The 23,299-nt window shown below is 42.0% G+C and overlaps 2 protein-coding genes across 2 annotated transcripts; one reads left to right on the top strand and one right to left on the bottom strand.

Annotated features, from left to right (window-relative positions):
* Positions 1–341: 341 nt before the first annotated feature.
* On the top strand, positions 342–8,325 carry pstpip1a (proline-serine-threonine phosphatase interacting protein 1a). The gene is made up of 15 exons (XM_083667324.1): positions 342–439; positions 2,058–2,158; positions 2,255–2,329; positions 2,465–2,499; positions 2,603–2,709; positions 3,307–3,369; positions 4,113–4,217; positions 4,547–4,592; positions 5,183–5,262; positions 5,487–5,585; positions 5,961–6,057; positions 6,284–6,371; positions 6,520–6,608; positions 7,036–7,145; positions 7,342–8,325. Exons 1-15 carry the CDS (start codon positions 410–412, stop codon positions 7,471–7,473), a joined length of 1,257 nt encoding a protein of 418 aa, XP_083523450.1. The 5' UTR covers positions 342–409; the 3' UTR covers positions 7,474–8,325.
* A 968-nt stretch (positions 8,326–9,293) lies between these two features.
* Positions 9,294–13,825, bottom strand: tspan3a (tetraspanin 3a). Its single transcript, XM_083667257.1, has 7 exons — positions 13,641–13,825; positions 12,726–12,917; positions 12,381–12,455; positions 12,019–12,120; positions 11,659–11,811; positions 11,465–11,548; positions 9,294–10,319 (listed from the first exon to the last, which is right to left on the bottom strand). The coding sequence occupies exons 1-7, from the start codon at positions 13,701–13,703 to the stop codon at positions 10,227–10,229; spliced, it is 762 nt and encodes a 253-aa protein (XP_083523383.1). The 5' UTR covers positions 13,704–13,825; the 3' UTR covers positions 9,294–10,226.
* Positions 13,826–23,299: the final 9,474 nt, after the last annotated feature.

Here is a 23,299-nt window from a genome sequence, read left to right as displayed (position 1 = left end):
TCTGATATTTGCGTGAAGGTTAAATTAATTCTACAGAAATGTACCATACTGACATTGTGAAAACAATTGCTCAACATGAGTGGAGCATCTATGGAGAATCTATAACCATAAATTATTTTTGTGTTACTGTTGAAAGTGTTAGAGAAGTACATATCACACTAATTTGTCTCTGATACCCATCTATGCCTGGCAGCAGTGTTATCTTAGATACAGGCTCTGTGGTAGCTGACATCACACCATAGCTCTTCCTCATTTGAGTCAAACGAGTGAACCACAAGAGTGCTCTCAGCCTGGCGGTTTCCTGTGTGCGGCATTATCATTCTCACTGGCTTTGACCATTATTCAAACTGGAGGAACTCCACTGCTTCCAAAGCAACCGACTTTACTGAACCTTTGAGCCGCTTCGGAGATGACTTTAGAATTCAAAGATGCATTTTGGGTGAGTTAACTTTACTTGGTTGATTAACAGTTTGCTCAACATGAGTGGAGCATCTATGGTGAAGATGTGGTTTAGGTTTTTCTTTTTTTTTTTCTTTTTCTTTTTTTTAGAGATTCACTGTATTATTTGAGGCTTACCTCATCAGTTTCATGCACACCAAGATCTTTAGTCTTTAATCTTTAAATATTCTCACTTCCTAGTGAATACCTCCACAATAGGTTAGTGCTGTGCTTTAGAAGCAAAACATAACGTAATGACCTTAAAACATGACATAATGACTGTAAATTAATGACATAATGACCTTAAAACATGTGTTTTTAGTTTTCTGGTGTGTTACTTATTGTATTATCTTTTGGAATAGCTTTATTGAGCCGGGGGTTTCATTCCATATAGATGTACACACACCAGTAACAGTACTCAAGAGACCAACAGGAAGACTAGATACAGCAAAATACGTGTTACAAAAGGCCTGATATGTGGGGGTTAGAAGAGCCTGGCATGGCCTAATGTTACCATTCAAAATATGTGAAACAGTACACAGATAAAGAATTGCCTATATTTCTTCATCGCTGTTCGTCATTGACAGATGTTGCATGCCAGGGTTTGTGCTTTTTCAATCACAGTGGTGAGCCTCTTCTCTGCTCCTATGTATGTGAACTTCCTGTAAAGCAGGCTAGGCTCATCTGTCTTTTCTTTGATCTCCTGACTGTGATGCGTTGTCAGAACTGTAATCTACACAGCAACAGGCAGCTTCTGGGTTGATTTGCATGGCAAGCTCTGCACAATAATCCCCTTCTAACCTTTGCTGCACATGAAATGTGCACAATTAGCATGTTTTATAACATCACAGTGTCATTATCAATCTTTATCAATGATCTTCTTTTGCGGACAGTTTAAGTTTAGTGTTAAACGTCACATTTATGCTGTAGTAGCCACAGTATGTATAACTCATCTGTTTCCTGTGGAAAAGGGTGGTATGTATGAGTAGTACGATGTAAAAACACCTTCCACTAAAGACCTGTATGGTGTCACGTAATGTAGCAATAGCTTTTCCAATCCCATCAAGACCATACTGTTATGCATACATGTGCAATGAAGTTTAATTTATAAACTCACTTTCAAGTTGAAATACCCCCACCCGCACCATAAAATCATCACTTTTTCCATACACACAGCATCAGTAAACAGTATCAATAAAGGCTGAAAGATGAATAGTTGCTATGTGTTACATCTTTTTTTGAAATGCAAACTTTGCATTTTATTTGCTTTGAGATAAGATAACTTTCTGGATGGAAAGTTCAAGTTTGAGTTTCCACATTTCTGGTAATTTACCAGTATTGTTGTCTGTGTAAACTGAGCTGGCACAGGGCATTCCACTAAATATTTTCCTGCTTCACACCTAGTCATGTCATCAGTAAATTCTCGGTAATGGGTATGTGTAAAGAGGTAAAATGTGTATTTACATTTGCATTGAATTGCACTCTGCATTGCACTGATATTGTGTAAACGGGGGTCAAACTAAATATACCAGGAAATCTTTTCTACCATTTTACCATTATCTATGTGGGAATAGAGGAAAAGGATGGTCAGGTAATGGTGTGATACGTTATGGTTCTAGGGAGTGGATTTCATCAGTAACATTGGATACGAGACTCTTATACAGAGACTCTGTGATGGCCGACGCATGTGCAAAGACATGGAGGATCTCTTAAAGATGAGGTAATTGGTGGCAATAAAGCCAATCTTGAATTGTGAATAAAATAAAGTTGTTCCACCCTTTTGAGTTATATAAGAAATGGTCTGTCTGCTGGATAGGGCGTCAGCAGAAGAGAGATATGGCAAGGAGTTGGTGACTATTGCACGCAAAGCAGGGGGGTTCTGTGAGATCAGGTGAGTGGCTCTACTCTTGAGATTCATGGACACTAAAGTGCATTCTTGTTTTACTTTGTCTTTGGAATTTGGTAGAGAGGGTTAGTAAAAGTCATTTGAAATAAGTAATGTCACAGTTTTGTTCTTTTTTCCCAGCACTTTGAGAGCATCCCTTGATCAGCTCAAAGCTCGTAAGTAGAATAACTCTTAAGCTGTCCATCTGTATTCTTTAGTTCTCTTTAATCATCCACTTCAGTTTATATTTTTAGTGTTGCGTTTCTTTGTGTTTTCTAGAAATTGAAAACATTGGGAACCTCCATATCCAGCTCTCTGGGATGTTGAAGGAGGAGGTCAAGAGGATGGAACAGTTCAGGGAGCGACAGAAAGACCAGAGAAAAAAGGTGTTCTATCATTCACCCACAAAGGGAAATTACTACTACCTGGCAGAGAAGGAAGTGGTGCGCCCACTGTGACACAATAACCACCCTATAATGTTTCCAGGCTCATAGGAAGTTAGATCCTCCCACCTGGTGGTGAATCATCAATATTCTAGGATGCCCCCATTTTATTGAAAATGTATATGAATGTGGAAAATGTATATGAATGTGGATATATTCAATTAAACAACAATTTAATATTCAAGTAAACAACGTTAGCTAACTTAGCAAGTGCTCGAGATAACAGCTGACACTGCAGCTACAGTAATGGCTAGCCAGGAGAAAGCTTATAGTTTCAAATGTTCTCAAAGTTTTTCACTTTTTATCATGGGTTAGGGTTATGTCATGTCACCCCTGTCCCCCCTGACTCCTAAGCCCTTGGGCTTCACTATGCAAGTTATGTGTTGAAAAAAATGACAATTGAAACAAAGAACACGTGTCTAGACTTTGTAAAGGACAGAGAGTGATACATCAGTGCATAGATAAGATCACAGTGTGACAATATGAATCTGTATATAATGAGTTATAATCAGTATAATCAGTATTTCCTCTCTCACACAGTTTGAGGGAATCATGGAGAAGGTTCAGAAGACAAAGGTGTCTTTGTATAAGAAAACAATGGAGGTGAGCACACTTCACATTCATAGCAAATAACATCTACCTTAATTTACTCATCTGTATTTTTGTTATGACATTGGTAATCCTCTATGCTGCACCTCAACCTAAATAGAAAGGTAAAAGGTTCTATTGAAGTTATTTGAAAGTGTCATTGGCAGCTGGGCTTTACTTAGAAACGCCCTTCAGCAGCATGTGAAAGTATTGCAGCCTGGGTGCACCACAGTGGCTTTGCATGCACGCCAAACAAGAGAATAAATGCGGAGCTTTATAGTTGTATATATATATATATATATATATATATATACACTATATAGTTATAGTTTATAGTATGTTTGACGTAGAGTTTGAGAAAGATATACAAACCTAAATATCAAAATATTCACAGTGTGTCACGAAAAGTCACGAAAAGTTGGACCATGATGGTTAATGTCAGCTCTGAGTGAGAGAAAGAAACAAAACAAAGAAGAGTTAATTTCGCACAGGAAGCGTCTCTGCAGCATCATAATTCTCTGCTCAGGAAATCCTGCCCTTTACAAATGTGTCTCCCTGCATGCACATGCTGCAGCTCTCTCTATTGCACTCACTGTTCCCCATTTTGAAGCAACTTCATGTAATGGGAAAACAATATGATAGATGTCATCAAACATTTGGCGGTTTGTTTGTGGTTCAGTGTTGCAGTCAGTTCAAACACATGCAATATCTGCCAGTTAAACGTCATAGATGTGCCTGACATTTCCTGTCCTTCCCAGTCTAAAAGGTCCTATGATCAGAGGTGCAAAGAGGCGGACGAGGCAGAGCAAGCTGCTGAGAGGATAAGCAGCACGGCCACAGCCACTCCCAAGCATACTGAGAGGGTAAATCACCACCGGTCTTGTAAAGGGATAGACAATGTGTAAGAGGCCTACAGGAAGACCAACACATGCAGTGGTTATTACTGTACGGCTTCCTCTGAGCTTATGTTGTGTACAGTGCATGACTAAACAAGACAAAAAAATGGGTTTGATTTGTTGCTATAGAGCTTTGGTCTGAAGTGTTGAAACTGTGTTAATTTCCCGAATACTGTTTCCTCTTTCAAAAAAGAACTAACGGACATCCATCTATGATGGATTTCCAGCATTCACAGGACTGTGTTTGATGCAACTCTTTCCTGTCAGTGACAATAATCTCTCTCGTTCTATCTCAGTTGTACAACAAGGCCAAGCAGTGCAGGGAGGCAGCAGGAGATTCAGGTGAATATTGTGCTATGGACTTGAAGTCATTTTCTATGAAAACAGTTCTGTGTGGCTGCACTACATGTGAAGGAGGCAGAGACATGGCTGCTGGTAAATGACTAGTATAAAATCAGGGCTGCTAAAGAGCCATAGAGCAAGATTTGACCATTTCTTTCATTTGTGTTCTGGGCTAAATATAGCAAGCTGTCAAGTGTACTTAGAAAAGGCAATAGATACATGGTTTCTCTGTGAGCTCCGCTAGCATAGTAGTCCTGCACAATACTACACTAACCCCGAAGGTTGTGGGTTCAAGACCCACCCTTCTCTGTCTATCCCCGGGTCTGTATTCCTCTTTGATTTCCCACTGTCTAAAATAAATGTATAAAACCAATAAAAGTCATCTTAAAACAAACAAAAACATATTTTTGTTATATTACATATAACAAAATATAATATATTGTTCCCTCTATTGTGACAAAGGATTTAATAACCCTTCATTTCATTCCAACACAGGAGCAATCAAAGTAAACACTTTACAGGTGAGCTGTGAAAAACATCTCACTTTACAGGTGAGCTGTGAATTATAACCCTTTTAACTTTGTCTGCAGAGAAACAATATATGACAAATATTGAACAGCTGGACAAGATTCGCCAAGAATGGGAAACCACACAGGAGAGCACATGTGAGGTACAATGAGACCTTAACACCATTCTCAACTGTCAACCTGATTTCCCATCTCATAAAACTGCATTTTGAGACATTATGATGAGAAATGTACCTTTCATACATGATGTAAATATGTGTCGTCTGACCAGCTGAACAGTTTGTTGTGAGTCTAGGCCGGGGGAGACTTGGTATAAATCAGCCATTTGGATATGAATCATTCACTGGGGGGGTATTGTTTTTTGCAGGTGTTTCAACAGCAGGAGGGCGATCGTATCAACATCCTAAGGAACGCCATGTGGGTGCACTGTAACCACTTTTCACTGCAAAATGTCAACGATGATGAGGTTGGTCCAGTTTGTCTGTCCATTGGTTTTTGTATTTGTTTTTTAAATAAATCGTCATGTTTTTATTGTGGATGTTGCTATTGTGAGTTATGTATGATGGACTTTAAGGTCCTAATGAACTGTAAGGTTGTTACACACTCATTTTATTTTTGTACTGAAATTTGCAGAATTTTTTTTGGCCTAAATAAAGTTACCTGTAATTAATTGATGCCATAGTAGAATACTTTCAATATCAGTAATCCATAATGTACATTCAGTTAATAAATGTGAAACAGAGCAATAAGACCATAGACATATAATCTTTATCAACTGTATGATAAACTAGATAAAGCTGATTAGTAGTGCCACTGAGCCCTACACAAAATGTGCTTTCAGTGTTATGAGCATGTGAGGAAAACTCTAGAACTCTGTGACCTCACAGCAGACAACAACTGCTTTGTTGAGATGAAACGCACTGGTTCCAGTCCACCAGGTAGGCACCTATACTGTTTCCACCCTTATTTGGATGTATACCATATGTTCCAGGTTTGAACTTTTAAATATTAACTGTTTCCTATCAAAATTGCTACGTAGTAAGATACAGTATATGTCAGAATGTACAATCACATATTAGAAAGAATGTATACGGCCAGCTCTACATGAGACCCATATTGTCCTAGGTATGTTTGTTTTGCTGAATTCCACTGGTTTCTCCCCAGCACCCATTGTGTTTGAGAATTACTATCAGAGGGAGCTCTCAGCAGACAGCAATGGCAGTGCCCGCTTTGTAGGAGGAGTCATGAAAAGGTTAGATCCACTAATTTCTGTCTGACCCCAATCACCCACAGTATCTCAGTATCTCTACTCTGTCAGTACTGTAGATAGCATTAGGCCCTTAACAAATACCTTGACACCTCTGACTTTCTTATGACTTGTGTCTCATCACTGCTTTTAGGTTTTCAAATCTTCTGCAAGGGAACTGCTCTAGTGGCTCTAAAACAAACAACAACAACCACGGTTCACTGCCACTAGCACCCCCTAATGGTATTGTATTGCAATGACTTACTGGACTCATTCATTTTAGCTACTGGAGCATAGGGCAACAACAGTGTATTTCCTTATTCTCATAAGAATGTTGTATGTCAGTGTTAAAGAGAAAAGTCATTTGTTCCAATCAAATTGGAACATAACAGCCCATACCAGGTGATGCAGGTGTCTAACTCCATCTACTTGCACCACCACCAGGGGGCATACAAGTCCATGTAATGATTTCAGTTCAAGTCTCCCTTGAAGAAAAAGTAGTTTTTACCATAGTATGTCTACATTATCACAATGTCAGCAAACAGGGGGCTTACTTTTTTAATTTAGTCAGTTCAGTGAAAACTGGGGAAATAAGGTTGCAAACTTTGGCTTGACCCAATAACTGAACTAAATCTGTTTGCATTTCTGTTCATTTCTGTGTTATCCTTAGCGGACACATCAGATGGAGTGTATGCCTCCATTCCTGGATTTCAGTGTGGAGAGCCAAACACTTCACTGCTCAAGGAGGAGTACCAGGTTCTGTATGACTACGTGGCTCAGGTAACAATTGTCTGACACTCTTATTTTTCATATTAGGCCTCTCATTCAACATCTCCACAAAATAATGTGTTTGTCACATTTTGAAATTGTTTGCTTCCTAAAATTATAAATGCAACAGTTCATAAGAAGCTACGACAGTGCTAATTTCTACATGATCTCTGGGCCACAGCTTAACCTTGTCCCTGTCCATCCCTAGGGTGAAGATGAGCTCTCCATGTCTGCAGGGGAGACAGTGCTGGTTATTGAGCAAGGTGTGGATGGCTGGTGGACAGTGGAGAGGAACAAACAGTCTGGACTGGTCCCAGGCTCCTACCTGGCCTCAGAATGACCCCATCTGATTGAAACACAACAGGTAGTTGGGCTGTGGTGCTGTGGTGCACATAGCAAGCTCCCACCTAAAATATGTTTTTGAGTGACCTTTCTGACAATTTAAGCACTATATACTATTTTCCTCGATGCTCAAGCTTTTGGTAATTTTGGCTCATTTTCTTTTTGTGAGGGATCTGCATGCATATAGAGACCCAAATTACAAACTCACATATGTGGTTCCTTACCCTGAAATAAGTCTATGGACAAGGACAAACTTCTATGAACACTGTTAAACTGGGCCTAACAGCTAATTGTTAGCATTTTTAACCAAAACCCAATGCAAGTCAATGGACCCTAAGTTAACATGTTTGAAATTTCATGCCCAAATCATCTCAAATTAAGGAACCAAATATGTGATTTTGTAATTCGAGTGAACTATCCCTTTAACTGATTTATTGTCAAGATGCACTCCACTGACTTAATTTACTTTCCCCTCAAGTCTAATATAGGCACTACAGATTTGTGATGAGGGATCATAGGACAGGTGCAGCAGAAAGTGTTCTCACACACAGCATAGTTACCAGGCTATTCATATGCTTTAGTATTGAATATCACCTTATGTGTTTGAGCTATTCATAAATGTAGGGTGATACTTTTAATAGCTTAGTTTTAGGATACATATTCCACTGTGCTTTATCCCAAGTAAATGTTTATGTAGAGGAAAGGCATCGCTTTGAATCTGTTTACATGCATATTTAAATACGTTTATACCTGTACTCTTATGATAATGACTGCTGGAGACAGCAGTGTTGCCCTTCACATGAGTAGGCTATAACAGTCTATGATGTATCTCTATAATTAAAATATACTATATACACTATGTCTTGTATCACCATTTGGCCTGCAAACACAATGTAACCACTGCAGACACTTGTCATGGAGCTCAACTTCCTCTTCTACATTTTCAAAACCTTTCCAGTTAAATATAGAATTGCAAATGTATGTTGAGTTCTTCATGAATCACAAATACATTGTTACTGAACCGTTCAATAGTTACTGAAGTTCAACTACAGTTGAAAATGGTATCTCATAAATGAGACACTCCTAGTCTAAACCACTGACATTTCTTTTGGCCAGAGGGTGAGCTCACTGACAGGTGGACAACTGTGATCTGACTCTCTCTCTCTCACACACACACACACACAAACCTCCTAACCGCATGACAGTGTAGCCTTATCTGTCTAGTTCAGGGGCATCTGGTTACTCTGCTGGTGATGCGTCATCTAACAGCCTAACTCAGTGTCTCGGAAGTCATTTAATAGGAGAGTCAAATAATGACCATTCAACTGTTCACAAGTGACTCCACAAGTGTTAACTATATCATCTCACTGCACCGCTACAGACAAGTGACTGCCAAATGACAACCTTGTGACCAAGAACTAAGGACTAAGTCTTTTCCCAGTACCACAGGATTAAATATTGAGACGACTACTATCATCTTACTCAGTTGCTTAATGCTGGGCCACATAAGTCACTTAAAGCCACCCTCCCCCCTGGGAAAGACGTGAACTTTAACACTTTTCCACACGAGTTGTTGGACATGACTCAGTTGCTCTGCAAATGACAAAAGCAGTGAGACAACCAGTGTTTGAACGTCAACATGCTTTGTCTGGAGAAAACCACAGCTCTAATGTCTGAGGAATTCATGAGAGGCATGGCTTGCCCTTGAGTGTGTGCAGGGTATAACCATTGCAGATCCATTCCATTCTGGAATGAAACACAGTGCAGGAGGTTTTAAAAAGATAGCCACATGAATGAAAAGAAACAGTCACACATACATACATCTTTTGGATGGAATTTATCCAGTTTATTTCTTTTTTTGAAGTTTCCCAACAGTTTATTTACATTCATCTGAGTTTTATGTTACTCTACATGGCTACATATTCTCAAAATCAATTTTCTTTTCATTTTAAAAACAATATCTCATCAGTATGCTCAACTCCACACAATAAGTAGAACAGTTCAGTACATGACAGTGCATTTTGATTATCCCCACATAAGCCTGTTGAAATGGACTACTATGGTGGATCAAATGCCCAAATTCTTGCTCAAGAGATCTAATTACTGCACAATCCTGCCAGGCCAATGCAGAGCCATTGATTTGTATCCTGTCTTTTGTTCAACTACTTATGAGAAACAGAGTGGTGCTGGTGAGGGGTGAGATTTCGGGCACAAAGAATTAGCAGTAGCACAACACAACCTCATACACACATAGGGAATCTTTAACTCAGGTATTTACATGATAGATTTAAATATTTATAAAATATCCAAAAGCCATACACATAGTGCAAACTGACATATGAGGAAAGTATTCAGTCCACATATTCCATACAGTAGGTCCATCGCTCACAGTGGCCTCATCCTTGTCTACCTCAAACAACATGGGCTAAAACATAAGTAGTTGAAGAATGAAATTACATGAAGAAAAAAAATCGCCATTTAGGAATTTGGCTTGTAGCTTTTTGATGAAAAAAAAATATGAAAAAAAGTTGGAAATATAACACCAACTTACGAAGCATGTCAATTTAAACGTTTTTTTTTTTTCTTCTTCCACCAACTCACCCATCACCAGTGTACAGTATGAACCATCTTGTCACCTTACAGTAAAGGAAAGCTAAGCTTGGGCAAGCCAGTGAACCATCCCCCACTGACCGAGCCCTGAGCCCAGGTGTGTGTGTGTGTGTGTGTGTGTGTGTGTGTGTGTGGTCCTTTTCATGCATATGTTCCTCCTGTGATGAGTAGCTCATAGGCAGGGTCAAGGCTCCTTCGGCACAGAACCACACAGGCACACAGCATCCCGAGCATCTAAGTGAGAAGAACACAAGGAAATAAGAAATACTGTAAAACATCACAAACTGTCTCGTAAAGACATCCTTGTAAATGCATCCATGTTTCAAGAAATGGCTCCCTGAGGAGGACATCTGCCAGGCTCTGACCTGGCTATCAAATCCACTCCAGCCCTATCCAAGGAAGGGCTGAGGACAAAGCACTCTTACATCAGCAGTAAACAGGAAAGCCTCTGGGTCAAAAGCCTCTAGAATTACTGCAAACTAGCACATAAAACTTCACAGTGATCCATTGCCTCATCAGCCCATAACATAAGAGAATCTACTGTTGCAGAAATGCAAAGATAACATTTCAAGAGCAACCAGCTAAATTGATAAATAGCAAATTAATGAACAGAGAAAGAGATATCAGCCTGTATGTTGACTAGGCTATAGGCTGTCTAGCTATTGCAAGACATCGCACATCAAGCAACTGATGACAGACAGAGCTTGATCAGCCCTGTCTCATGCAGATGGCCCTTTCATTGTATTCAAATGAAATGAAAGGGGGGGGGGGGGCATAACACTCTCCCATAGCCTTGAGAATCTGATTACATTGAGCAATTTAGCCCCCACCAAGATAGTCAAAAGCTTCAACTGCAAACAGTTGAAGAACACAATTTAACACTAAAGACACATTTCTAATACTAATGCATCAGATTACCATCTAGCCTTCAGCTAACAACCAAATTATAATTAAAAACACAAATGTAATTAGTAGGGGGCCATAGCCTAAACAAGTGTATCTGATAAGCTGATGTGGGGAAAAAAACTGCCTAGGTCGCCATTTTGCCCTAGAACTATGCTGTTTCTTTTTTCCGAGGAATGCCTGGATATGCTACAGTTTCCCTGCCATGGTAGAATATGACAGTGAGTCCCCTCTGGGCGCCTTCCCTGCTCCTCTGGGCTCTTGCCTGAATGAGGCAGGAAAGTTTGCCATAATAAGGGCCTAGGCAGAAGGCCCACGCACCATCCATACTGTCCATAACTTTATGACTCAGAAGAGGGGGTGGATGATATAGGGAGGGGGTGACATGTGATATTTTTAAAATAAAGGTACTGGTAAGACACAGGTGTATTCAAGCTCGCTCAGGTTCCTCTGCAGAGGAGAGAGTTGTTCTATACCTGAATTGCAGCAAATGTCAGTGCAGCCCAGATGACATACATCATGATCTCCTTTAACTTCTTCACAACAAGAACTTCACATCCCTGGAAACACACAGACATACATTATAGGATAGAAGCAACTCAAGCAACTATGAGAGGTCAGACCACATTAGAATTTTTGTATGTTACGCATGTTTTTGACCATGTCTTACATCTTGGTAGAGGTCCCAGGGACGGGCGAGGGAGCCTGTGCAGTTGCTGATATTGGGTTTGCAGCAGCTCACTGGTACACTGTTGTTTCGAGACTCCTTAAACCAGTGTGTATTCCTCCAGTCAGAGTAATTGTGAATCCCACAACAGTGGAGCTGCAGAGATGAAAGACAAAACCATGACAATGTTTGTCATTTCAACTAGATCTGGATGTTGCTGCAGTACCATTTGCTCCAACACTGTAGTTACACTCCAACACTGAATAAATCATATAATTATGTAACAGTTTTAATATTTCCAATTATATTAAAGCTTTATTGAAACTGTTATAGAAAACGTGTTTCTCAATACCATGCGCTCACCTGTCTCTGCACATAGTCAATGGCACGGCTCGGGGCATCTGTGTTAGTGCCATTGTACTTATCATACACTTTCTGGATGGAGTGATTGACCTCATCTTCAACCTGGAAATAAACATGTCACTGTGCTTAGATCTCTTACCACTTTATATTCCTTCCTCTCAAATTAATACTATAGCTAGTACTTTTGATAGCACTTTTAATGTCAGAGAAGAAAAAAAAATCCCCCGAAAAATTTGTTGAAAAAATTCTGCTGACATTTGGTTCTCGACTTGGTTCTCAAGTTTGTAATCTGAATGATATCTTATCTTATATCAAACAAAACCATTGAGAGTGAACTTGACCCTAGATCAATATTGACTCACCTTTGCTCTGTAAATGTAGCCAAGAACCACCACAGCCACTTCCGTAACGAACACCAGGAGAAGAATGATGACAAACTGTAGGACAAAATGGACAACACCGAAACTAAAACTCGGGAACTAAAACACCAGACAACAAAAGGGACCCAGACGGGGATGTCCAATCTCTACCATTTCCAAGAAATCAACCAAACATGTAAGATGGAAGGATTAACTTTACCAGGGGCTTCCCAACATGATACATGCAGTCTGAACTGCATAATATTCAGCTTAGTGGAAAACAGGATTATTGAGGGTTATTTTAAGCAAAGGTTCAATGTTGATGACAATAAGGCAACATTCACTGACCGTTGTAAGTCCACAGCGGCTCTCTCGTATTGTAGCACAGCACCCAATAAGACCGATGATGAAAAGGAGGGCTCCTACTGCAATTATGATCACAGCAGGGATGAGGGTGTATATGTCCTCAAAGAAGTGGTCATAGTCATCATATGTGATGAACACATAGGCTCCAACATAGCACAAAATCCCAGCTGCTGCCTGTGAAAGATGACATGGACAAAGGAATACAGAACAGCATTAAACCCAAAAAGAATAGTTATTTATTGTGAAAAATCAATAATGTAATAGGTTGCCAGTTCAGAACAGGTATCATATACAGTAGGCCTAAGCACCACAAACAATCAGAAATCACAATCAGAAAGATCCAAGTTGAAGGCTTATTCTTGAGAAATTCACTCACTGACTGGGACTAACTACCATCATTGGGGCAACCAATGCTTTCTCTGATCCTGATTCCTGGCATACATGGGCAGCTTGAACATTGAGGACGTCAACTCACGACCATTATATTCTGCATGTAGTCATAGTCATCTCATCTTAAAGACCAAACTATTAGGACTATTAGTCGTTTAAAGGGAAATGTCATTGATAAACCAGTGGCTAAGTAGTAGTAGTTCAGAGGGGACTCAACGCCCAGCGCCATGAAACACCCATGAAATGCTCAGTGACATTGTCCTCATTTCATAAACACAGCTAGCTAGCTAGCTCTAGGACAAACATGACAACAAAACTTGGAATTGATCGACTACCTAGATGGCGAACAATATTAGCTACAACCCTGTTCGTCACAACCAAACGCGGCCCAGTTTGTATTGCAGGCTAGACGCTGCTAGCTAGCGATGAAGCAATTCTGCTGCGTATTATCATTGTTGTTGTCGGATGTGTGGCGCATTCCCAAACACAGAGGTCGTTTTAACTTACCCAGAAAATGAGGTTCAGGAACACCAGTACGGTTTTTGATGAGTTGATGCCACACTGCCCCATGTTTAAGAGAGATATCTACTATTATTAGGTTATTATCTTTAAAATATATTTGGGAAATGGGTGTTTAGCTATGTCCTCCTGGTGTAATCCATGCCCCCGGCCGACTGGAGAGTCTCCCTTCTCACAACAGGAGCAGCGCCACCACAGCAACCAGCTGGATGAGGTCACGTGACCCGATGAGCTCATCGTCTCTGCAGTGTGGATTTTTTTTTTTCTTCCACTGTTAGTGTTTTCTATGAGCGTTTTGCTTTGTCCCCGAAATTGGATTTATGTATGTAGTTTGCATAATAGAATTTAATAAATACAAACATAAGTGAATTCAAAGAGTATTCCTTTACTCTTCTCTCAAAGTGCAGTGCTTTGCTGACATCTAGTGTTAACAAATACAAGTGATAAAGATGACTTCACCAAGAAGATTGTAAAATATGGTTTTTTTTCTATGCAACACTCTCGTAATCTCATTTACCGGGTCCGGACAGGTGCACTCGTGTCATTTACCTGGGTCTCGATCATTTCATCCACTAACCACTCTTTTAGTTTCCCATCAAAATATACAGTACAATTTCAATAACGGGACAGATTTGTCACTGAGCGGAAAAAGTGAAAATGAAATGAGATAAAAGCTTTTTCAGTCTGAGTAGAGCGGGAGTATATTGACGCAAGTAAACCTAAAATTACCTGAACGTTAGAAGCACTGTTGTTCAAGTCATGCTGCTAGTGGTTTGGCTTCTTGTCTCAGTCAATGTCTTGGAATCATTATTTGTCGCGAAGACTAAACTGGCACTTCAGACATGTTTAAAACTACAAATGATATTTTAGAGAGAATGTTCATCTCATGGATGGTCAGTACTAAACCCACAGGTTATACTCCACATGTCAGACCACAGTATTCAGCATTCTAAGTCTGGAGCATTTGCACCACCGTATTTATCTAAACTTAAATAAGTCAACAGCTAGTCTGAGATGAGCAGGTTTTCAGTGATAAAACAGACAGACATGTTACTGGAGCGGGTTGTCAGTAGTGGAAACAGACAGATGTGTTGACTGGAGCAGGTAGTGGAAACAGACAGACAATTGACTGTTGAGGCTCTGCAGGATGTTTTGAGATGGGCTGGGAAGTTCTCTGTGAGTCACAAGGACATTGATGGTCTTTCACATTGCATCTCGGACTACATTAACTTTTGTGTGGAGAACGCCGTACCTACTAGGAGGTTGCAGTGTTTTCCCAACAACAAGCCTTGGAGAGCCTTCAGGTCTGGTGACAAGGAAGAACTGAAGCGTAAGGAGAAGCTGAAGGAGAGCAGGGACACCTACAGGCGGAAATTGGAGGACAGCCTGCAGGACAACAACACAAGAGAGGTGTGGGGCAGCGTGAGGAAAATCACGGGCTATAAGCAGGCTAACGACCCGCAAGTGGCTGGAGATCTGGACAGGACGACGAGTTGAACCAGTTCTTCAACAGGTTTGACTCGGGGGCTCGTTGTCTCCTTCCCCTCAGCTGCACCAACGACTCTCCACTCCATCCTCCTTCTCCTTCTCCTCCCCCCAGCTCCTCCAGCCCTGCTCAGCTACCGGACCAGCCCCCCTCCCCTCCCCCTGCCCTGTCTGGACCCATTTACACCTCTCACCTACCCCTTTGTCCCATCCCGTACCCTCTCCCTTCCCTCTCCCTCTCCAGCCCCTCTGACTCCATTCACTGATGATCAGAGTCAGGCTGGGGGATGTTGAATCATACTGGACTGTTCTTACTCTATATAATGTTTCAGATGTCCATTTTATTCTATTATTCTATTGTCACTTTATTTTGTTGTTGTTGTTTGTGATGTGAGCTGATGTAACGCCTTGATTTTGATCTGATTAGCAGGGTCGGGGTCAATAAGGTAACCTTTCACTATGTCCTGTGTCTGCCCTGTGCCTGGATGCTAAGGAAGTCATGTTGGTGTCAATGAAGCACACTGTTAATGTGCATGATTAAATCCAACTGTGAAATAATAAAAGACAAGGAATACAATAGATTGAAGACAATGCAAACACATTTACTAAATCATTTAGATGGGCTTCTGGGTCTTCTTGGGGGTCTTCTTAAAGGGGTTACAAAGGCCTGACACCATCCTCCTGAAGAGGGTCGCTAAAGACACAGAGGGAGAGAAAGAGAGATTAACCTCAACAGGCATTTTGTCTAATATTGGATTGATACTTAATATAGTAATATTGTTGATTAGCTGATTCATGTAGTTGAACTCATATCAACCCTTTAGCAGAAGGATCTTCCTATCAGTGGACTTACAGATGCAGTGTTCAACGTCCTGCTCCTGTGCTGCCTCTGGGGCCTGGCTCTCCTTCCTGTTGCTCTTCTTGGAGCGCTGTGAAAGAAGCAAGTATTACAAAACAAAATAACATGGCAATTATAGGCCTATCTGTCATAAATTGAATTGGTAAGATATCATAACTCCTAAAATATTGTGTATAAGTGGAGATTGTGTATACAGATGACAGATAACATTTAACAGTCGTAATCTTTACAAAGAGAAGTCAAACATGGACTGGAATGTATATAGTATAGTAAAACCTGGTTTACCTTGAAGCTGGCCTTAAGCTGGCTGATTTTAGGCAGGAATCTGAGGAATCCGCACCCTCTCTTTCCTTTGGGCTCAGCCTGGATCTTCTCAGCCTCACCCTCAGACCCAGCCGGTGACGCACACATCCTAACTGACCCTGATGCTAAAGAGCTATTAGCCTTCACGCTACTCTGGCACCCACCGGTACCAAAGAGCGTAGGGCAGGGGGAACATCTGACAGACTGACAGCCGTCAATCATCTCACCCAGGGGTGTCACCCTCCCTGGCTCCTCGGGCAACTCTGACTCCAGAGAGACCGTGTCCATTACTTGGTGGACCAAGGCCCTCGTGAACAGATTCACAGTCCGGTTGTAGCTCTGTGAGCTACTCTTGGAGTCCATGGAGGTTCTGCAGCTGGAGGAGACACTGGAGGAGGAGGCTTTCTGATCCAAGCCCCAGGACGTGGGAGGGATGAGCAGAGGAACCAATAGACGCTTCACTGACTCCTCAGCGAAAGCGTACATCAGCTCAGAGGGACAGAGCCCCCTTGTAACTCTCCCTCTCTGTGTGTATTTTAATAGCACAGAGTCGGAGAGACTTCTGCCAGCTCCCACATGGTGTAGAGAGATGTTTCTCTGTTCAAACATCAGGCTCTTCAGTTGGTCGACCAGGTCCCGGGATAAAGCCTGGACCTTCCCTTGGGATAGGAGCTCCTCCATTCTACCCAGAGGGGCAGATGATGGGGAAGTGGCCTGCTGTAGCTCTGCAGGATTAAACAGGGTGTCCACAACGGCAACCATGGTGTTCCTAGCTCCAGCCAATGACGATTCCAGCACTGTATCATTCTGATCATGATCATGATCATGATGATCGTCATCATCATCATCGCTCATACCAATCATTGAGCTACGCACAATAGGACAACTTTTTACTTTTTGCAGGTCAGATGGAGAGGGGGTCCCAGGGAGTGTGAAAGACATATCTTCCAACGTCCTCTCTGACTTCAATGTTTTCGTGGAGGACGTGGACATAGAGGAGGTGGTTCTAGGTTCACCGTCTTCACAGTAAACCTTCTCTACGTTCTCCAGCATAGTTCCCACAAAGCTGTATAAGCCAGAGAGCTCCCCTGTCCTATTCAACAGGTCTGACTTGGAAATTTCATCCTGAACTACACCCAGGATCTGGCTCACGCTTTTCTTGGCCTCCGCTAACGTGGCTACTTGGGTTTTGGGCTTCTTATACAGAAAATCGCTCAACTTATGCTGCAGACTCTTGTATAACCTTAGTGCCATGGACCAAATGTCCATCTCAGACACGCGAACCCCACTCTCAGAGGCCTCTGGGTCTCTAAAGCTGTCCAGCAGAAGAACAGAGTCTGTGGGCCCAACAGTGTTAGAAGACCCGCCTCTCTGGAAAAGGCCTTTTACACCATCAACAATGGTGCCAAAAATATCCAAGGCTGCAGCGTCCGTACTGGCTGTGGATGTGGTGGAGGAACCTAGTAAAAGGTCCAAATGGGAGCGGCTGACCCCACTGGTAAGGGACTCAGAGTCAAAGCATCTTGAGGACTTAATGAGGACCTTCCTCACAGCGTGAGTTCCCCTCCTCTTAAACCTATCAGCCATCAGCTCTCTAATTACCTCATTTGGAGTGACATTCACACCCTCCAATGACGTCGACTCGGAGGAGGAAATCTCCTCTAGCCAGCCAATAATACTCTCAACAAACTGTGAGATCACCAGGGATTCATTTGACCATGTCATTGACACAGAAGAGGACCCCTCCACCTGGACAGTCTCATCAGACCTAACTAACACTACAAGCCTGCGGACCACCTCTTTAGTCTGGGTGTCCAGGAACACCTGACTGACCTGGGAGGACTCTCTGAGAGGCTCACTACGTCCCCTACGAAGCTCCGCTTCTGAACCCTGACCCCTCATGACCCCTGACACCACCCCTGATAGAAGAGGCTGGCTCATGCTAAACTGAGGGGACTTTGCATTCACATTTAAAACTGAGGCAGTCTTAACTTCATCCGATGCCAGAGGCTCTTCTTCCTGAAGTGGGACCTGATCCTGAGCCATAACCCGTGCATAAAACCCTCTAACCTTATCCTGTAGTTTCTTAATGAGGCAGATAACTGCAGGTAAAGATTTGGTCTTTTTACCAGACCGAACTGACCGCGAAATCGACCTTACATCAGAGACAAACGTCTCAATGATTTCTGAGGCCTCATGTTCTACAACCAGGGGGCTCAGACTGGTCTGGCTGGGCAGACGGATTGACGGCTCAGACCGATTGGTAAACAAACAAGCGGATACATCTCTGGGAGATCTAAGAAGTACCTCGCTCACTGACTTAGTGGCCTTAGTTTTAAAACCCTCACTACAGAGTCTATCGATAGCTGAGATAGAGGTTATGGAGGTCTCATTGTGTTTGGTGCTGGTAGAACTTGGCTTTGCACTGAGTTCAGGGGATGGCTTGTACGAGAATTGAAGACTAGCAAGCATTTCCTCCGAGGGGGAGGGGCTGTTTGAGGGTGTGAAAACCCTTAGCTGGGATAGGACATCCCCCACAAAAACACCAGCCGTGAGGGATTCCTCAGAAGACCTCCTCCCGATAGAGGCCTCAGACTCCTCTTTTGCCATTAATTTGAATGTAGTCAGTATCCCCCCAATTACTTCTGTGGTGCTCTCAACAAGGCGGGTTTGGGAGTCACTTCCAGCCCTCATAGACTGGGAACTCTCACTCAGAGAGAGGGTCTCTACATCCTCAGAGTTGACCTCCTGTCTGGGTTCCTCGCGGGGTGATGATGTCATCAAATCTGCTCCAGTGGTGGCAGAGCCCATGTTAAAGAACTCTGCCACGTTACTCTGCAGGTTGCTGTAGAGCCTCAACATGGCAGAGAAGACCCTCTGCCTCCTGCTGGGACGTCCACCGGGCTGGTTGATAAAGGATGCAGCGTCGTGATCTGTGCCTCCAGCCTGCACTGTACTATCCCCCGCCTCCTCGGCATGTGCTGTTATGTCCTTCACATCTGCCACAAACGTATCGACGATCTTGTTTGCCTCAGCATCACAATCAGCATCGAAAGTATTAGTGGCAGATGTTGAAGTGACATGAGAACCATGCACATGGGTTAGGCTGGGAGCAGCACTGGCAGGCTGAGATGACTGCACAGAGCAGCTGTGAGAAGATCCACTTCTCTGGAGAATTCCACTGACAGCCCTTGATGCTTTTGTGTGGAACTCCCGACTCCCGATGATGGCTAGGTCATTCTGGCTCACCATAGCCTCAGAGGCTCCAGAATCACCGGGCGTAACTCTGGTCTCTTCTGAGGAATGTGAGCCTTCCTGATATGAGCCATCTCGGTCATCACTTTGGGATAACATCTTGATTTTCAGTGCCACCTCCCTGAGCATATCCGCTGCTGCGTCCTGTCCACTTCCCAGTGTCTCCCTGCAGCCCTCCATGGTCTCAACAAGGGCGGTCATTACTTCACCTGTCATCGGAGCAAGACTCTTTTCTCTTACCTCCATACTTACCTTCCCCGACAAACCCTGTCCAGTGACCCCAAACGCCTGTAGAGTGCCAGAGATCACACGGACCATCTCCTTGGTGGCTGGCATGGCGTTCTTCCTCTCAGTCATCACTGGGGAGGAGCTTCCAGAGGGGGTGTAGGCCACAACCACTGAGAAGGCGGAGTTCAGCTGGCTGAGTGTTTCCCCCACCAGAGCTCTGGTCAGTTCAGGTGATGAAGATCTGTCATCACCCAGTGCCTGGATTATGGTGTCTGCCGTCACCCCAAAGTAGACCTTGAGGGGGTCTCTCACAGGAGCCCTCTGCAGGGATGTCATGGAGCTACAAACACAAACACAAATATGAACACTACAGTCTGATGTCTGAAACATGCCAAACAATTATTGTACTAAATATGTTTACATTTGTAAATAATGTCTATTGTTCTGGATATAATGATAATGGTGCTTTCCTAAGTTCTATTTCGCTTCAGTCTTAAACCTCCTGAGCCTAATGAGGCCTAACAATGAGGGTCTTTCTATGCTGTAGTTGATAAACCTTTAAAACTGTGTATCACAAAAATACCCTCTAGGGGCACAAGTAAAAAAATGGTCCTCCAAACTGAACTTCACTGGCAAAGGATTTATGTATCCTACTACAGTTCAAATTCAATCTAAAAACTACAAACATAAGAATTGAAATTTCAATGTGGGTCACCTACATTTTAAAAACACATATCCCCCTGAAGAGTAGTTGGGCCCCTTCATAAGTGTAAATGAACCCTGATTGACAACTTACCTCGGGGAAGAGGAGACTAAAGTGGGTACAGCCTCCTGGTCCTGGGAGTTGGTACTGGAGGAGTGCTCTGGGTCAGACCCGGGAGCTGAAGCCTCCTCCTCCTCGCTGTCGCTCTGCTCTAAGATTTGCACCAGGGCTGGCAGGAAGACCCGGAAGGCCGTCTCACAGATGACCTTCACCACCCTGCGGCACAGTCGGCCCAGCTGCATCCTCGTTGTCTGTGGTTCCACAACAAGAGAACGTCATCATATTGCATGTGTTAGTGAAGTTGTGATGTATATTATGAAAATATATATATTTTCTTTTGTTCAATTTACAGAAAATAAACATAAATCAGAACTGATGAGATAAGGTGAGAATGTTTGATCAAAGTATTGCATTGTATTGCATTTGTGTATGAAATGTGCTATACAAGGTTGATTGATTGATCATCACACATAATCACAACTTACAGGGTCTCTCATGCCCTTACGGATCACTCTCCATTGCCTGAATGATAAACAAGGAAACATTTTCAGCAACATTTTACAGTGTTTCAGACATGGTCGATATGCAAGACAGTATAGAAAGAACAAAGCTACACACGTGTGTTTGAAACCATTCCTCATTCCATTCCATGCATTACAATGAGCCTGTCCTCCGATTTTAACCTCCACCAGCCTCCCCTGAGCACAGTCCCTCTACTGAAATATACCTCCATTACAGAGAGACATTTAACATACTTATCAGTCAGACTCCTCAGGAAGTTGATGAGGATCGGATAGACCTCTTCTTCCTGGTCTGAGGGGCTGTTGGCACTCTGACGTGCCTTTTCCTCCAAGAGCTCAATCACTGCAGCTCGGTTCTCAAACCTGTCTGGAGACTGGGGCCCAGGTGGAGGGGAGGGAGCTGCTGGCAAATACAAGGAGAAATATAAATTTGTATCTAATGACTAAATATCTATGATTTACAGTATATGTTTAAAAGAGAAAATAAAAGTTTTATCTAAATACAATATATATATATATATATATATATATGATAGAATACATCTTGTATAAATACTGACCCAAATTGGTAGGCAGCATTTCTAATAAACCTCTTTCATCCAACTGCACATTATTTGAATTAATAAGTCTGTACATTTTAAACTGTTTTAACACAATCTCCCCACCATAGTGGTGGACTATGTGTTGTAACATTCTAAAGAACATCTAACCTGTGTTGGTGGCCTTCTCAACCATGGTCTCCTTGCCGCTACTCTCCCTCTTAGCCTTCAAGAAAACACACGGATCATATCACACATGATAAGATCCAGTCACATCAACACAATAACACATTCACGAAATAGTTACCTCTTTTTTGTTCGGCATTAAAAAATCGAATATGAAATAATAATAAGAATCAAAATATGAAATCGCCCTTGAACCGTAGAGAGTCGTCTTAGTTGAGCATAAAACAAAGCAGTGACGCCTTTTGAATTTGTAGGCCTAACGAAGTTAAAGCAGGTGTCATAAAATAACGATGACGTCACAATACGGCTGTTGCCATGCTGACCACGGGACCACGCAACTTGTCTAAACTAATGCTAATGCTAATAATAATGCTAATAATAATAATAATAATAATAATAATAATAATAATAATAATAATAATAATAATAATAACAACAAATATTATTATTATAAATGCAAAATAAACATAATAGCCTAATAAGTAATAATGCTATAATAAAGTTATAATGCTAATTATAATATTTGCAAAATTCCTGTAGGCCTATAAGGGTTGTCTTTTTTTAACTAATCACTACGTCATTCTCCCGTCAACAGTCAGCAGAATTGCTTGTTTAACAGGTGACAGGCAGCATTTTCGCTGGGTACATCTCTCACTATATGCGAGCACTTTGTGTGGTGGTGCGCGTTGACATATCACCATCTAGAGCCTGCTAGATTGTAGCGCAGGTTTGGATGCAACGCTCTCGTGATCATTGCTGTTTCCGGACTGATGCACACGGGTAAATCAACTGTTGGCCCTTGAGTGTTCCTCATGATATAATGAAAGCTTACATCTCACCTTCTTAATGAAATATAATTCTGAAACATGATATTGGTATGAGAGTGAAAAGTGGGCCAAAACCTGTATTATTTACCTTCACAGTGGTAACCATGTCTGGAATTCAGGATCAGTTTCAAATGGAATAATCTGACACCGCGGAAACAGAAGTAGTGTGTTTTTCCCCATAGAGACCACTATTTTACCAATCATACATAATTAAAGTTATTTAATTCAGGGTCGTAGTCATTAAATGTGCACACAAATATCTCTTTTATACAATTCATGATTATTATTCAATGTGGAGAACATGGAATATATCTTAACATTTAGAGTTCAATATTATATTGCTGCACAGACAAAAACACAGTTTCAACCATTACATTACCTTCAACCATACTACATAGGCCTGCAGGTTCCACAAGCCAAAGTGGTACTTGATACATATTTGAAACACAAGTTTCTCATGATTATTATTTTTTATTCCTCATCATAGAATCTCTGTAGTCTTGAACATTTGTTATTACTTGGAGTAGTAGAGAAGCTGAAATCAGCATGTGTGCCAAATATCTTATCCCAGTGGCTGAAGTGGGGTGCAAAGTTGGTGTTGGGTTTCTGGTGGTGTACATCATGCTTGCTGGGCCCACCATAAATACCAAAGGGTATCAGATGAGATGTGGACCAAGGAAA

The sequence above is a fragment of the Argentina silus genome (assembly GCF_951799395.1).
Source record: "Argentina silus genome assembly, chromosome: 3".
Taxonomy (NCBI): domain Eukaryota; kingdom Metazoa; phylum Chordata; class Actinopteri; order Argentiniformes; family Argentinidae; genus Argentina; species Argentina silus.
Note: the sequence above shows the minus strand (reverse complement) of the source record. Positions and strands in the feature narration are given on the sequence as shown.

Coding starts and splice junctions, on each gene's coding strand:
- pstpip1a (XM_083667324.1), top strand. CDS start 410: ATGACTTTAGAATTCAAAGATGCATTTTGG. Junction 4,218..4,546: donor CTCCCAAGCATACTGAGAGG/GTAAATCACCAC, acceptor GTTCTATCTCAG/TTGTACAACAAGGCCAAGCA. Junction 6,609..7,035: donor GCCACTAGCACCCCCTAATG/GTATTGTATTGC, acceptor TGTTATCCTTAG/CGGACACATCAGATGGAGTG.
- tspan3a (XM_083667257.1), bottom strand. CDS start 13,703: ATGGGGCAGTGTGGCATCAACTCATCAAAAACCGTACTGGTGTTCCTG. Junction 12,121..12,380: donor GCTACATTTACAGAGCAAAG/GTGAGTCAATAT, acceptor GTTTATTTCCAG/GTTGAAGATGAGGTCAATCA. Junction 10,320..11,464: donor TGACATTTGCTGCAATTCAG/GTATAGAACAAC, acceptor CTTCTCACTTAG/ATGCTCGGGATGCTGTGTGC.